The 17,824-nt window shown below is 34.6% G+C and overlaps 1 protein-coding gene across 7 annotated transcripts in view; it reads left to right on the forward strand.

Moving 5' to 3' along the window:
* The window catches only part of LOC135106761 (uridine-cytidine kinase 2-like), a 190,082-nt gene that overhangs the window by 120,536 nt on the left and 51,722 nt on the right, over positions 1-17,824 (forward strand). For all 7 annotated transcript variants that reach the window (XM_064016038.1, XM_064016037.1, XM_064016036.1 and 4 more), the window contains one exon: positions 14,706-14,827. In XM_064016038.1, coding sequence (XP_063872108.1) covers positions 14,706-14,827 — 122 coding nt within the window. The remainder of the gene's footprint in view (positions 1-14,705; positions 14,828-17,824) is intronic.

Below are 17,824 nucleotides of genomic sequence, written 5' to 3' on the forward strand. Positions count from 1 at the left end.
AACTTACTATTCAAGGTACTTTTTCCTCATGTGCATCCTGTTCCAATGAAACAACATTAAAATATCATCATTGTAAGAAAAATGATGCCAGTGCTATAAGTAAGATATTTACCTACTCTTTTTAGTTGGAAAGGGCAAGAGCTATTAACATTACACATGTATTCTTGATCAGCTTTCATATGTACTTACATTGGTACGTACATTCTGAATCAGGTTCATAAATCTTCAGTTCCACTATTCTTATTTTACTAGTTATGATTTACAGAATGCCAAACTATCTAGGTTTTACTGTATTTATAGTTTTTGTTTATTTTTTGAACCTGGAATTAATCTTAAGATTAATAGTCTTAAAAGTAGATTCCCTGAAGATAATTGTAATATGATGTTATCTACTTGTAGCAAAACCTGCTTTCAATGATTAATGATTAAATAAAAGTGATGTTACTGGTTTTATGCATCAGTGTGTCACATTCTGTTGGTAAAGCTTCAAAAATTTATTTAATATTTAGTGTAAAATTTAGATGAAATTCTGCTTGATTATGAACACACACACACACACACACACTTATCATGTCTGACCGAGGATTTGTCTTTCAGTACAGTCTAGTCTTTGTATGCCAAACAAGACAACACAAGTCTTATAGGCAATTATTTGCCAATTTCTCTTTTCACCCTTGTGCTGATATAGTTGATTCATAGGTGATATACAAAATTTATATTAAGAGTTATTTTGGAGCTCTTAAGAGCCTGGTTGTGGCAGTCATATTGTTGAACCTGTCAGGAATGTTATGAAACTATGAATTTTTGTCCATGATTGGTAATTTTGTCTCTTGATAGAGGCTCTGCCCCAGCAAAAAAACAAACAGACCTGTTAATATAGTTCAACTATCACTAATCTGCCATCATTGGGACCTGACCTGCAGGGTGTCAGATTAGTGATTTTGCTGAATTACAGAGTGGTTAGGTTAGAATACACTTAACCCAAAAGTTAACCACCTCATTGTACTTTTAAAATATCCTGTAAATCAATACTAGTTGATTAATATGTGGGACTGTACCAATACCACTCTTTTCACTGATAGCAGTACTTGATTTCTGACAGTTACCAGTAATATTGGTACAGCCGACACTTAGCAAAGAAACTGAGCAATTTTTCTTTCTATTTCTTTATGTCATAAATTGTCAGACCCAGTGCTGTATAATTCACACAAGCTTCACATAAACACACCATTGTTGAGTTTTTTCAGTAGTTCAACCATATCTTTTATGGTTAATGTACAGTGCACTTTACACAACAAGAAGCATTTCCTTTATTCACTGCAGCCACTGCTGGAGCAGAACTAATAAATAAATAAAGAAAAAAAATTGGAGTGGCTTCCCTGTGTTTTGAAGTGATACCAGCCGACTATGCAATTATTATAGTGCCAACAAATAGTAGTGGTGGCAGATTGGTGCAGCAACCTGGGAAATTTGAAATTATGCTAGCCAAAATTAGTGATGGATTAGTGATGGAACTGAATTAGTGATTGTCAGATTAATGATAGATGACATGCACCTCACATACTAACACCCAGTCTTGATTTCCTATTACTTATTATTTTTGTTTTAAATATACACAGGAAGCTGGCAAGAGGCTTTGGAATTCTTGTTTGCCATTATGTAAAAAAAAAGTATGCATTAGAAGATTCCCAGAAAGGAAGATCAGGTTCTTCAGTATTTGAGACTTAAATGAGTTAAAAAAATAAATAAATAAAAGTTGTAGGAAGGTGGAAAACTGAAATGGAAAAATAAAGATAGGATTTTCCAGGGATAACTGCTTTTTATTTGGGCTTTTATCATACCTAATTGTGGTAAACTATACTGAATATGAATGGTTCTTTGGTTTTGTTGGTACTTCTCAAAATTTTTCTATGGAATATCAAAGTGATATTCCATATCTACTTATTTACTTGAATCATTACAGGCAGTCCTTGTTATTCACAAACTTTAATCAACATATTCTTTGAGGCATCCACAATTGCTTCTTCCAATATGTTTGGTTCTTTTGCTATTGAGGACCATCTTTATTTACTGGATAGACACTCATCTTCATCAGATTATTCAGTTTGAGGTGCCAAAATTGATCAACTCTTTCTTCTTATAAGAGCCTTTTGTCACCATAATGGGAAAATTTTTTTTTCTTTACTTCTACAAGTGAGAGAAGTTGTAATAAAGCCACATAAAAATAGCTTTGTACACTTTGACCATCCCTGTCTTGAGACTCTCTCTCTCTCTCTCTCTCTCTCTCTCTCTCTCTCTCTCTCTCTCTCTCTCTCTCTCTCTCTCTCTCTCTCTCTCTCTCTCTCTCTCTCTCTCTCTCTCTCTCTCTCTCTCTCTCTCTCTCTCTCTCTCTCTCTCTCTCTCTCTCTCTCTCTCTCTCTCTCTCTCTCTCTCTCTCTCTCTCTCCAGTGAGTTGTATTCCATAAGGAGGATGTACTGTCAGGCATTGTACTTGTTTGCACTACCATTTTATAAAATTCAGCAAGCTTTAAGTTTGCTGGGGAAAGTTAGTGCATTGGGAGTTAGTGGGTTGAGAATGTCATTGTTTCATTTCATTTGCCACCACCAGGATTTTGGCTCATGAGCTCATCACATAATTCATGAAACAAAAGGTACATATTTAGGCATATAGAAAACATACAAAGGTATTTTGATACTATAAAAATAAGCATTGACAATGTCTCAACAGAATTTCACCTGACAGGATTGTCAAGCTGTAATTTCTGCTTCAGACTTTATTTCTTATGTAATACTTTGCACTTTTTGATTATTTGCCAGATGGGTTGTTAATTGCTTAGGAAGCTAAATGATGAGCTTTTCAGATGTGCTGGAAAAGAGTTGTAAATATGTGATAAGTGTTGTCACATCCATTGTATACTTATGGGTTATAGTATCTATTTTACTGCAATTTTTCTTGATAAAACATATTAGGTATTAGTGTAACAACTGAAGAACTATCATTGGGGGGTTTAGAATCTGTGACTCCTTGAGGTTTATTAGGGTAGACCAAGCTTTGTATTTAAATGCTTGTGATCTTTGGCATTCCCATAATTCCTGGCATTGCAAATTGAATTGTGGATCAGTTCTTATGCACATGAAAGGTTTATCATTTTTGTCATACATCAAAGTGATGATAGAATAATTATGAAAACATAAAAAAAATAAAAAACAGACACAAGATTTAAGGACCTGAGAAAATCTGAAGGATGAGAAAATTATTAGTGATTAAAAAATTACACAAAGAACACTAGGAACTAGTGAGAGGAAAAGATAGGCATTGCATTCAGTTAGCATGAAAATAGGGGTAGAAGACAGCTAGAGATGCAACGTTGCGGCGGTGAGAGAGAGGCTGAAGACAATCAGTCAGAGGAGAGGAGTTGATGAGACGAAAAGCTTTTGATTCCGCCCCGTCTAGACGAGCAGTATGAGTGGAACCCCCCAGACATGTGAAGCATACTCCATACATGGACGGATAAGGCCCTTGTACAGAGTTAGCAGCTATATATATAGACAGTGTGTGTCTATATATATATATATATATATATATATATATATATATATATATATATATATATATATATATATATATATATATATATATATATATATATATATATATATATATATATATATATATATATATATATATATATATATATATATATATATATATATATATATATATATATATATATATATATATATATATATATATATATATATATATATATATATATATATATATATATATAGACACACACTGTTCAAATAGGAATTGAGGAAATGAAGGCAAGTGTAAAGGATGTGGAAATGAGATAAAGTAATTGGTTAAATGAAGAAGAATCACTAAAGAAAATAATAGAATAACAAGAAAATGAGAAACAAAACCTGAGACAGAAAGTGGCAAATATTATTAAAGAAGAGAAAAAAATAGTGAGAGACACTGTAGAAAAATATAAACAAGTAATTATATTTGGTTTAAAGGAAGAGAAAATAGTAAGCAGAATTCAAAGAGAGGAAAAAGAAAAAGAACCTGTTGAATAAGTTACTGAAAAAAGTGATGGGTGAAGACAGTCAGGTAGTAAAGCAAGTGGAAAAGTTCCACAGAATTGGGAAATATGAAGAAGAAAAAATGAGACCCATAAGAATAAGGTTTGCAACACAGCTATAAGCAGAAGAGGTAATTAATGGGTCTTGGAGGTTGTCTGGAGATGAAGAATATAAGAATGTATGGATAAACAAGATATGGATGAGACTGAAAGGTTGAAGCAAAAGGAGCTGGAAAATGAGGCTAAACAAAAAAAATGAACAACAAACAGGAGAAGTTTTTCTGGAGAGTAAGAGATATGAGAATAAAGAAATGGTACATCAAACAGTAAGTAAAGTGTGTTATACTAATGCAAATGGATTAATGTCAACAAAGATGGAATTAAATTAATTATTAAACAGAACCGCACCAGATGTTGCTGTATTATGTGAGACAAAATGGAAAAATGAATGGGGAACTCCTGACATTGGTGATGATAAATATGATTTATGGATGAAAAATAGAAGTGACGGGAGGAGGGGGAGTGATTATTATGACTAAAAAAGTGTGTTAAAGTGGAGAGGGTAATAAAAAGTGAAGACAAGTCTGATATTCTACAAGTGATGATTAAAAGTGGAAATGGAAGGATAATGAATTATGTAGGAGTGTATGTACCAACTATGACCAATGCTTGGCAAAAAGAAGAACATGAAGAGATGGTTGGTGATTTTAATTGTAAGGTTTTAAAATTGGAAACATTGACAACTACTGGAAGTGAAAACTCAATGCAAAACTGTTAAACTGGGCAGTAGAAAACTTAATGACTCAGTGGGTAGATTGTGGTACAAGATTTAGTGGAAGAGGTAAACCATCAAGACTTGATTTAGTGTTTACCAAGGACATGGAAATTATTGAAACTATACAATAGGATAGCCTTCTAGGTAAAAATGATAATGTAATGATGGAATTTAAATTGAAAAATGAAAATGTAATCATTGTTGAAAAATATAAAGTGAAAAGATTTAAATATAGTAAAGCTGATTTTGAAAAATTAAGAAAATACTTTGTTGCTGTGGACTGGAAAGACTTTGAAGACGCAGAAGATGTTCGGGAAAAATCGGATGAATTTATAAGGATATATAATTCTGCTGTGGAGAAATTTGTACCTAGAGGAGGAGCAAAATGTAGAAAAGGTAAAGAATGGTTCAACACAAAATGCAAAGAGGCTAGAAATTATAAGCTAAATGCTTGGAATAGATGGAAGAAGAGGAAAACTGAGAGCAGATGGGAGGAATATATTGTTGCTAGAAATAAGTATGTTGGGATGATAAGAATGGAGAGAAGAAACTATGAAGGAGATATAATAGATAAGTGAATAAATGAACCTAAACTGCTCTTTAAACATACTCGTATTAATGGGAAGATGAAGTAGGAAGGTGTACCAAGATTGAAAGTTGAAGGAAAAATCTCTGAGGATGCACAGGACATGGCGGAAGTTATGAACAATAGTTTCACATCGGTATTTACTGTGGAAGGGGAGTTTGATGCTGGAAGGGATAAGTTAGTGAGGAATATATTAAGCACAGTCCCAGTCAGTTATGAGGAAATACTTAAGATGATGGAAGAACTTGATGTAAATAAAGCAACTGGTCCAGATGGAGTATCAAACTGGATATTGAAGGAATCTAGAGAACAACTGGCTGATAAAATTCAGTCTAGTAGTGACATCACTATCACAGGGAAGAGTACCAAAAGACTGGAAGAGGGGAAATATTACACCAATATTCAAAGGAGGAAATAAGGGAAACCCACTAAATTATAGACCATTTCCCTTGACTAGTGTTGTAGGAAAACTATGCAAAAGAACAATAAAGGAAAGATGAAGGGAACACTTGGAAAGAGATAAAGTTTTGGTAAATTGTCAATTTGGATTTACGAGGGGAAGATCATGTTCCATGAACTTATTGTCCTTTTTATTCAAGGGTAATTGATATTGTGCAGGAGAGAGATGGATGGGTGGATGGTATCTACTTAGACTTGAAGAAAGCGCTTGACAAAGTACCTCACCGAAGATTGCTATGAAAGATAAAAAATTATTGAAAATTTGAAGGAAGACTGCTGGAGTGGATTATCTGGATGATAGAGAGATGAGAACAGTAATACAAAAACCAAAATTCATCTCGGCTGAAAGTAATTAATGGTCCCACAGGGGTCAGTATTGGGACCATTATTGTTTGTAATATATGTGAATGACATAAATGAAGAAATAGACAGTTATATGAACTTATTTGCAGATGATGCTAAGCTGATGAGAAGGGTAGAAAATGTATATGACTGTTTGGTATTGCAAGATGATTTAAATAAGATAAATAGATGGAGTAAATCTTGGGAAATGGAATTCAATTTAAGTAAATGTAAAGTAATGGAGTTTGGTGAGAGTAAGAAAAGAATACAATAGTATTATGAGATGGATGGTGTGAAGTTACAGAAATCAAAAGAGGAAATGGATTTAGGAGTAACAGTTACTGAAAATTTGACTCCAGACAGACACATTAATAAAATCACTAGAGAGATGGTGAATTTGTTAAAAAGAATAGGAATTGCATTCTCATATTTTGATGAAGAAATGATAAAAAAAAGTTGTTGATTTCCATGATAAGACCAAGATTGGAATATGTGGCAATGGTGTGGCCTCTTATAATGAGGAATATTATAAAACATATTAGAAAGAGTACAAAAAGCAGTCATTAAGATGGTTCCGGAGTTGAGTAAGTCGACCTACGAAGAGAGATTAAGAATGTTGGAAGTTCCTACCCTTGAAAATAGGAGAGAGAGAGGGGATTTAATAAAAAAAAAAACATCTATAGAATGATAAATGGTATGGAAAATGTGGACAAAGAAGGTTTTATAACTTTAGACACACAGAGTACAAGGGGATACATTAAGAAGTTGAAGAAAGCTAATTGTAAAGAGACATCAAAAAGTAGAGTTTTCCTCACAGAAGTGTGAACAAATGTAATGAAGTCATTGAAGACGTTGTCAGTGCAATAACTGTCCATGCTTTTAAGACCAAACTGGATAGATATAGAGACAGGATACTGTGAGATTACTCCCCTCCCATAAACCACAACTAGGTAAATACACACACACACATACACACATATGGAAGTGAAAGAAAATGTTTGGTCATGGAGCGAAGAACTTATGCATACCATGATGGTGAATACAGTGAGGCAGTAGGTGAACGAGCCTATAAGATGCAGAAGAGAAGAACCATCACAATTGGACTTAGTGTTTACAAAAACCCCAGAAAGTAGACCATGTATACATTGTCTGAGTCCACTGGGAAGAAGTGATCATGTGACATTAGAAATAGTACTACAGGAGGAAACAGTATTGTACAGGAAAGAACAATTTAGAAATGGGAGATAAAACTATGCTAAGGGAAACTTTGCAGAGCTTGGTAAATTTTGTGGAAAAATGAACTGGAAAGAGCTATTTGAAGGTAAAGTAGTGCAAGAAAAATATGAAATATATTTGAGCAAGTATAGAGAGGGGGTGCAACAGTTTGTGCCAAATTATAAAGTGAAAATTTGGAAGCATGAATGGTATAATGCCAGGTGTGTAGAATCAAAAAAGGAAAGGACATGGCATGGAGGAAAATGATGAGAAAACTGAACAGAAATACCAGGGAAGAATACAGGAAGGCAAGGAATTAATATGGTATAATAAGAAGAGAAGAAGAAATTTTGAAAATGACATAGTAAGAGAATTCAAGGAAGAGCCCAAACTCTTCTACAGATATGTAAACAGAAAAATGAAACAGGGATGACAAACAAATTAAAAAGAGAAGGAAGAATTTATGAAACTACTGAGGAGATGAGTGAGCTAATGAATGAGAGTTTTCAATCTGTGTTTACAAAGGAAACTGATTTTGTGGCACTGAAAATGGTATCACAGAATGAAGGAATACAGGAGATACAAGTAAAGAGACAAGAAATTAAGTAACTACTGGAAGGGCTGGATGTTAGAAAAGCTATAGATTAAGTAAATGGATGGATATTAAAAGAATACAGAGAACAAATGGAGGAACTCATATAGGATATAATCAACAGCTTGTTGAAAGAAGGAAAAGTACCAAGGGAATAGAAAAGAGCTAACATAGTCCCAGTATATAAAGGGGAAAATAAAATGAAACCATTAAATTACAGACCTGTGTCATTAACAAGTATTGTAAGCAAGTTTTGTGAAATAGTAATTCAAGATAGATGGTGCAATATTTAGGAGATGAAAAGATAATTACATAAAAGAAATTTGGATTCAGGAAAGGGAGATCCTGTGTCACAAATCTACTGGGCTTTTATATGAGAGTAATTGATGGAGTGCAAGAGAGGGACAGATGGGTTGATGTGGTATACATGGATCTCAAAAAAAAAAAAAAAACATTCAATAAAGTTCCTCACAAACATCTTATGTGGAAGTGAGAGAGTGAAGGAGGACTAAAGGGAGGAACATTGAGATGGATGGATGATTATTTACAAGGGAGGGAAATGAGAACAGTAATCAGAGACGCTAATTCAAGTTGGTATGAAGTGACAAGTGGGTTACAGCAAGGATCTGTGTTGCCTCCTATTATATTTCAAATATGTGTAAATGATACGACAGAGGATCTAAATAGTTATATAAACCTTTTTGCTGATGATGCAAAAATAATGAAAATAATAAAGGATGAAAATGATTGCAAGGAGTTACAAAAGGATATTGACAAGATACATGCATGGAGCCAAAGATGGAAACTAGAGTTTAATGCCAGAAAATGCCACATGTTGGAAACAGAAAAAAGTAAAAAGAGACCTTCATGGAATTACAAAATGGGAGGAGAAATATTAACGAAAAGTAATGAAGAAAAGAACTGGGAGTGACGATCCAGGACACACTATCACCTGAAAGGCACCTAAATGGAATATTCTGCTCTACAAACTGCTTGTTAAGAAACATTAGGGTGGCATTTAACTATTTAGGTAAAGAAATGATGAAGAAAATTATAACAAGCATGATACAGACTGAATTGGAATACACAGCAGTAGCTCGGGCTTCACATAGAAAAAAAGATATACGGAAACTGGAAAGAATACAGAGGATAGTGACAAAGATGGTGCCAGAATTGAAAGACTTAGCTATGAAGAAAGACTTGAAGAGATGGGATTACCAACATTACAAGAGAAAAGAGAGAGAGGAGACCTGATAACAATGTACAAATTAGTAAACAATATAGAAAGAATAGACAGAAATGACTTAGTACCACAGATGCAGGAGGGAGAGAGACAGACAAGGTGGCATGGGAAGAAAGTAAAGAAGAGTGGATGTTTGAGCGACATCAAGAAATACAGCTTCCTTTATTGAACTATTGAAATCTGAATGATTTGAAGGAAGAGGTGGTTGTGGCAAACAGTGTACACATGTTTAAAAAGAAAATTAATAAATATGGTTATGGAGACAGGACAAAATGAGCTTTGGCTTGTTCCCTGTACAGCTAATTGAATACACACACACACACACACACACACACACACACACACACACACACACACACACACACACACACACACACACTTGTCCAGTCATTGTTGAGTAAACAAGCAGCGATCCAAGCTCCAGCAGAGAAAGATTTTGCTTGACCACGCCCACCACTCGGAGCCTAGGATGTGTTCCCAGGTAGGAGCTGTGCTCAAGTAAAGTTGTCCTGTCTCCAGAAATAAAAGATAAGGGAAAATTTTAGTAAAAATAGACAAAGTAAAATGAGGAAAAGCTCCAGCAAGGCGGACACTGTAGGTGGGAGTGGAATGTTGCCAACAGGCTAACCATTCCCAGTGACCACTGAAAGTAGAATTTAGGGCACAAGCAACAGCCATGGAAGTGATATCGTATGCATGGAAACTGGACAAGATAGAGCAATACAGGAAAGTTTGGATAAAAGAGGGACATGAATGAGGAGGAAAGACTTAAGGTAAACGACCTAATAAAAGAAGCAAAGGCAAAAAACAAGAACAGAACGGAGGAAGAGAAAAAAAGTTCTGTTGGAAGGTAAAAGACGAGAGGCTCAGGAAGTGTTATCTGATAAAAAAAAAATAGAAAATATAATTATTGTATGGAAAAATATAAAGTGGACAGTGGCATATACAAATATAAATGGTTTAATATCAACATTGTGAGAATTGAATAATTTTATTAAGATAAAGCAGCCCAACATCATGAGTATTACTGAAGTTGAACTAAATGAGACAAAAGAAAATATAAGAATTGGTAATAGTAATTATAATTTGTGGATAAAACAGAAATAATAAGAAAGGGGGAGGAGTCATGTTACTTAGAAAGAAGAGTATAACAGTGGAAGATGTCGAAATGGGAGAAGGAATGGGAGAAGTAATTAGAATTAAAACAAAAAGGAAGGGAGAAAGAAGAAGAGATTTTGCAGTGGCTTGTGTACCCCCAAAGACGAATGCATGGACACAAGAGGATTATAAATTATTGTTAAGAGATACTAGTAACTGTTTGGAGAAAATACTGGTGGAGAGTAATAATATAACACTTATGGGTGACTTTAATTGCAAGGAGGTATGCTGGGAAGAGTGGACCACAGACGGAGGAGAAGAGTCATGGGGATATATGCTTCTAAATTTAATAATGACAAATACTATGACCCAATGGATTGGAGAAAATATAAGATTTGGGGGTAATGAAGAGGCATCAAGGCTAGACTTGTTGTTTACAAAGGAAATGGACATCATTGAAGGAATAAATTATCAGTGCCTACTAGGTAAAAGTGACCATCTGTTAATTGAATTCAGTATAGGCAGTGGTCCAATAGAAAATAGGAATGAAATTTACAAGAATGGGAGACATAATTATAGGAAAGCAGATTTTGTCAGGTTGAGGGAATATTTTGCCGAGGCTAAATGGAAACAACTGTTTCACAGCAAGTAATACGCAGGAAAAGTGGGATATATTCATGGAAATTTATAATGAAGGGGTCAGTAGATATATACCGAAGATCAAAATAAAGGAAGTGAAAAAGAAAAAATACTGGTTTAATACAAGATGTATAACAGCAAGAAAAGAAAAAGAAGCAGCATGGAATAGATGGAGAAAAAATGAGGAAGTGAGAAATGGGAAGAATTCAAGAAGGCAAGAAATTAATATATCAGAATCCTGAGAAAGAAAGAAAGGAATTATGAGAAAGATATAGTTAACAAATGCAAAGATGAGCCGAAGTTATTCTTCAGATATGTGAATGGGAAGATGAAAGAAAGCAAATTTGAAGGAGAAAAAGCATGGCACAGAGACAGTGTGATGAGAGAGATACAGGTGGACATAAGTGAAATTAAGAAGATTATGAAAGAATTGGATGTAATTAAGGCTCAAGGACCAGATGGAGTGTCCAAGTGGATACTTAAAGAATGTTGTGAACAACTGGCAGGAGGTATACACAATACCATAGTATGTTCTTTTAAGGAAGGAAAAATCCCTCTAAACTGGAAGAGAGCCAATATTGTGCCCATTTTTAAAGGAGGCAATAAAGAAGATCCATTGAATTACAGACCAGTGTCCCTAACAAGTGTGGTGGCAAAAATAGCAGAAAGAATAGTTAGAAACAGATGGATGGAATATTTAGAAGAAACACATACATTGACTGAGACAACTTGGTTTCAGAAGTAAAAGATCTTGTGTCACAAATTTAGTGAGCTTTTATAGTAGAGCAATTGATATAATTCAAGAGAGATAGGGTTGGGCAGACTGTGTTTATTTAGACCTAAAAAAAAAAACATTTGATAAGGTATCACCAGAGACTGCTATGGAAAATTAAAAATATAGGGGGTTTGCAAGGCAGCACACTGAATTGGATTACATACTTCTTGAGGGACAGAGAAATGAGAACAGTAATAAAGGGAGAAAAATCACAATGTTGTAGAGTTACAAGTGGAGTACCACAGGGGACAGTCTTAGCCCCCGTAATGTTTCTGGTGTATGTCAACAATATGGTGAATGAGATTGACAGTTATATAAGTCTGTTTGCAGATGATGTGAAATTATTGAAAAGGGTGGAAAACAATATGGATTGTGAAATATTACAGAAAGATCTTAATAAGATATATAAAATGGAGTAAGAAATGGGAAATGGAATTCAATGCAAAGAAATGCAAGGTGATGGAATTAGGGAAAAGCAAAAGAAGACTGACAAGAAGTTCCTACACCATGGGAGAAGTAGAAATTAAGAAAACAAAAGAAGAAAAAGATTTGGGAATTACAATAAGTGATAATTTATCACTCGAAAAACATGTAAACAAAATGAGTTACTAAGAAAAATGAAAGGGGCATTTGTTTACACGGATGAAGAGATTATGAAAAAGTTGATGGAATATGTGATTTGACCAAAATTGGAATGTCACAATTGTTTGGTCACCCCTTAATAAAAAGGAAATAAGGAAAATAGAAAGGATCCAAAGAGCTGCAACCAAATTGGTATAAAGTTTGAGAGATTTAACATATGAAGAAAGATTAAGGAGATTGAAGGCTCCATCATTACAAGAAAGAAGAGAAAGAGGGGACCTGATTGCTATATACAGAGCTTTAAAGGGTAAGGATCAAGTTGACAAAGAAGATTTATTTGTGTGGGACTCAAGAGATACAAGAGGACATGGAGTGAAATTGAGGAAAACAGCAAGTAGAAGAGATATCAAGAAATATGGTTTCCCAAATAGAAGCATAGAAATATGGAACAACTTAGATGAAACAGTGGTACAAGCAACAAATATTTATGAATTTAAAGTTAAGCTGGATGCTTATAGATATGGAGACAGGACAGCACGAGCATAGCTCTTTTCCTGTAAAACAACTAGGTAAATACATGGTGTCTTAGGAGGAAAGTCACATATTCTCAGAAATAAGAGCAAGTCATTCAAAGTTGAAAATGCTCTATGATTAAATGCTTTTAACATCATGTTGTAGAAGTTACAGGATATTCAAATTTGAATGTGTAACAAATTGTTGAGGAAGTAGGGGAGGGCAGCAGTGGTGGGCATTGGCATCATAAGTATGTTACTTGACTACACATCAAGATTTTCATAAAAAAAAAGATAAAATGAAATTCAAGAGCATGGTGTATTGTTGTAATAGATAATAGCTACAACATGGGAACTCCATATGGCAATAGTGATTAGCTAGACATTGCAGGACATCCCATGTGCAGCCACTTACCATTGATTCACATTCATATTTAAATATCCTGCAACTTGTACACCATGGAGTTATTAAAAGTATTTGACCATTGAATATTTCCAGCTTAGAAAGACTTGTTGAGAATGTGACTCTTTCTGAGACACCCTGTGTGTTTGTGTGTGTGTATATATATATATATATATATATATATATATATATATATATATATATATATATATATATATATATATATATATATATATATATTTTTTTTTTTTTTTTTTTTTTTTATTTATTTATTTATTTATTTATTTATTTTTTTTTTTTTTGCCGAGTGCATTTTGGTGAAGCTCATTTTAATCTTGATTTCCATAAATGCCATAAATGCATAATTTTTTGCTTGACTGAAGTACATGAGATATTTAAGCCAGAGCTATGTTTACCCATTAGAATACCAAATTAATAACTTGTGTCTTTTGTGTCATAAATACCCAAATCTTTTTCCTGCAAGTTGAATACTTGGATTGAGAAGGAATACTGAATAACTCAAAAACAAGCAAAGTATTTTTTCTCCAGGACCTTTCAGATTTTATTTTAAGAAATTATTGTGCAAATGTAAGAGTAAAACATGGCATTCTTAAGTTATCCTTCCTAGATTATAATACTTACCCATTATTTCTCTTGTTCATATCACACAGGGCACATCATCAGTTTATGGGAGAAAAACTGTATTAAATTTTGAATTAAAGATGGGAAGGATACACTATAGTTTTGTGTGGTCTTAATGCTTGTCTCCTTCTCATTGGCCTTGAGCCTGTGGTGGATGATATCCATTACCCTAAACACTGGGCAACTGTGACAGCCAGGTTTGAACTGTTTACCATTGTCAGGTCTCCCCAGGTTCCCATTTATCAACCAATTTGAAGGCTGTACTGCTGGGTGAGCCATGCACTGACTGCTCCAGCCCAGATTCAAATCAGGGTCTGTGGATTTGTAGCAAGCCACACTAGCCTCTGCAGCAAAGAGGCACAGTGGCTAGAGATTCCATTTTTGGTAGTAAAGAGATTACATTTTATTTTTAGATGAATACAGCCTTAGAGAGATGCAGCTGGAAAACTGGCTATATACTTATTTCAGACTTTGCTTTCCTTAAAACACTTTATTTGATGGAGAAAGTATATATATTTAATGTAACATGTTCAGCTACCTGCAGGTGTGATTTTCACATTTATTTTATGGATTCCATTTTTTGTGATAACAAGGACTGCCTATTAATACAGAGTACTGTAAACTACTACTGAATATGGCAAAATTTTCTCGGTCACAGTATAAACATGCACACAAAACATTTACTTAGATTTGCTTTAAGATTAGTTCAGGTGAGAATGAGAAATATATGAGCACTGTACATGACCTCTTTCAGGGTGTCTTTAACTTTGACCATCCTGATGCTTTTGACAATGAACTTGTGTTGAAAACTCTTCAGCAAATTCTAGATGGCAAAATCTGCAGAATCCCAAACTATGATTATGTTACCAACTCAAGGTGAGTGTAGATATATCATATGTTAATATATAATTTGTGTTCCTTAATACAGATGAATGTTAGAGAGTTAAAAGCAAAAGACAGTTTTTGTTTAATGAAATGATCTGTTAGTTACATTTACTTGCCTTCCATCTTAGCAACAAGAATACCCATCTCTACCCATTTTTAAACTATGAGATATATGATCATATGCAGTATAGGGCATTTTCTAATCTGTATTGATATGCAAGGCATTATATTTCAGATACAGTCTTAATACTCATATCAGTGTATTGTAATGAACTTGCATATATATATATATATATATATATATATATATATATATATATATATATATATATATATATATATATATATATATATATATATATATATATATATATATATATATTTATTTATTTATTTATTTATTTATTTATTTAATTTTTTTTTTTTTTATTAAGCATTTCAGGATTTGGATACCAATTTAATATTTACTTTAGTTGAATTTTCTCTGTTATATCTGAATTTAATTCATCTTTATATACAATAATTTCATTCTGTACCTCTGTTTTTTTTTACTGGCATCTCATTCATTTTCACATTGATTTAGTGGAGAGAATCTTTTATGTTTCTCTCAAGATTTTTTGAGGCACAATCTGTATTTCCCACCTTCTAAAATCTCTGTGCAAAGGGTGGCTGAGAGAATGGCTCTCATAACTTTTTTTCAGGCACAGTCTGTATTTCCTACAGCCCTCTTATTCCTCTTTCCTGTCTTTGCCTTATCCATTTTAAGGCTGTGCCTCCCCATTTTATGGTGGTGCCTTCCCCTTTGAATAACTAAATAAATTGGTAGCATACTGCTTTAAAACAGCAAGTTGTGTTAAATAATTCATACTCTTGAATGGGTCTATAATAACATGATGATGCAAAAAATGTGGGTAAGGAACAGACATTTAACTAACACCAATTTAATGTAGGTAAGCTTAACATACACATAGCATGGCTGTTGTGTAACTATAATCCGAAGTCAAAACTACAGTCAGAACATTTGTATTTTGCCACAGAGTAATGATATGTGAGATTAAGTCTGCTACGCATACGAGCACAACAGGTGGAGCAAGATTTTAAGGATGATCTTTATCGATTTTTTTTTTTTTTTTTTTTTTTTTTTTTTTTTTTTTTATGTAAGTGTCACTGGCCAGGGGGTGGGGAAGGCCCACTCAGATGCCAGCTCCCAAAGCAACATCAGATAGAGTAATTAAATAACAGAGGATCTTGAAACCTCCCTCTTGAAAGTGTGCAAGTTATAGGAAGGAGGAAATACAGAAGTAGGCAGGAAGTTCCATAGTTTACCAAAGAAAGTGATGAATGATTGAGAATACTGGTTAACTTTTGCATTAGAGAGGTGGACGGAATAGGGATGAGAGGAAGAAGAAAGTCTTGCGCAATGAGGCTGCAGGAGGAGGCATGCAGTTAACAAGATCAGAAGAGCAGTTATTGTGAAAATAGTGGTAGAAGATAGTAAGAGGTGCAACATTATGGCAATGAGAGGCTAAAGACAGGCAGTTAGAGGAGACAAGTTGATAAGATGAAAAGCTTTTGATTCCACCCAGCCCAAAATAGCAGCATGAGTGGAATCCTCCCATACGTGTGAAGCATACTCCATACATGGATGGTTAAGGCCCCGTACAGAGTTAGCAGATTGGTGGTGGGGCGAGGGGGGATGAGATAAATTGGTGGAGATGACTCAGAACACCTAACTTCACAGAGGCTGTTTTAGCTAGGGATGAGATGTGAAGTTTCTATTTTAGATTATAAGTAAAGACCGAGGGTGTTCAGTATAGAAGAGGGGGACAGTTGAGTTTCATTGAAGAAGAAGATAGTTGTCTGGAAGGTCGTGTCAAGCTGATAGATGGAGGAATTGAATTTTTGAGGCACTGAACAACACTAAGTTTGCTCTGCCCAAATCAGAAAATTTAGAAATCAGAAGTCAGGCATTCTGTTGCTTCCTTGCATGAACTGTTTACTTCCTGAAGGGTTGGATGTCTATGAAAAGAGACCCCCCCCAGCTGCTAACTCTGTACAAGGGCCTTATCCGTCCATGTATGGAGTATACTTCACATGCCTGGGGGGGTTCCACTCATACTGGTCTTCTAGACAGGGTGGAATCAAAAGCTTTTCATCTCATCAACTCCTCTCTTCTAACTGACTGTCTTCAGCCTCTCTCACCGCCACAATGTTGCATATCTAGCTGTCTTCTACCACTATTTTCATGCTAACTGCTCTTCTGATCTTGCTAACTGCATGCCTCCCCTCCTTCCGCAGCCTCGCTGCACAAGACTTTCTTCTTTCTCTCACCCCTATTCTGTCCACCTCTCTAACGCAAAAGTTAACCAGTATTCTCAATCATTCATCCCTTTCTCTGGTAAACTCTGGAACTCCCTGCTTGCTTCTGTATTTCCACCTTCCTATGACTTGAATTCCTTCAAGAGGGAGGTTTCAAGACACTTATTCATCAATTTTTGACCACTGCTTTGACCCTTTTATGGGACTGGCATTTCAGTGGGCATATTTTTTTATTGGATTTTTGTTGCCCTTGGCCAGTGTCCTTCCTACATATAAAAAAAAAAGATGGTATCATCAGCATAGGAGTGGATAGGAAAAAAAAGTTTGGTTTAGAGGATCATTAATGAATAATAGGAAGAGAGTGATTGACAGGAAAGAACCCTGAGAAACACCACTACTAATAGACTTAGGAGAAGAACAGTGACTGTCAATCAGAGCAGCAATAGAATTGTCAAAGAGAAAACATGAAATGAAGTTACAGTGAGAGAAGAATAGAAGCCATAGGAGGGTAGTTTGGAAATTAAAGCTTTGTGCCAGTCTCTATCAGAAGCTTTTGATATGTCTAAGGCAACAGTTTTACCAAAATCCCTAAGAGAGGATGACCAAGACTCAGTAAGGAAAGCCAGAAGATCACCAGTAGATCGGCCTTGATGGAACCCATACTGGCTA

Source organism: Scylla paramamosain, chromosome 14 (assembly GCF_035594125.1).
Source record: "Scylla paramamosain isolate STU-SP2022 chromosome 14, ASM3559412v1, whole genome shotgun sequence".
NCBI lineage: Eukaryota > Metazoa > Arthropoda > Malacostraca > Decapoda > Portunidae > Scylla > Scylla paramamosain.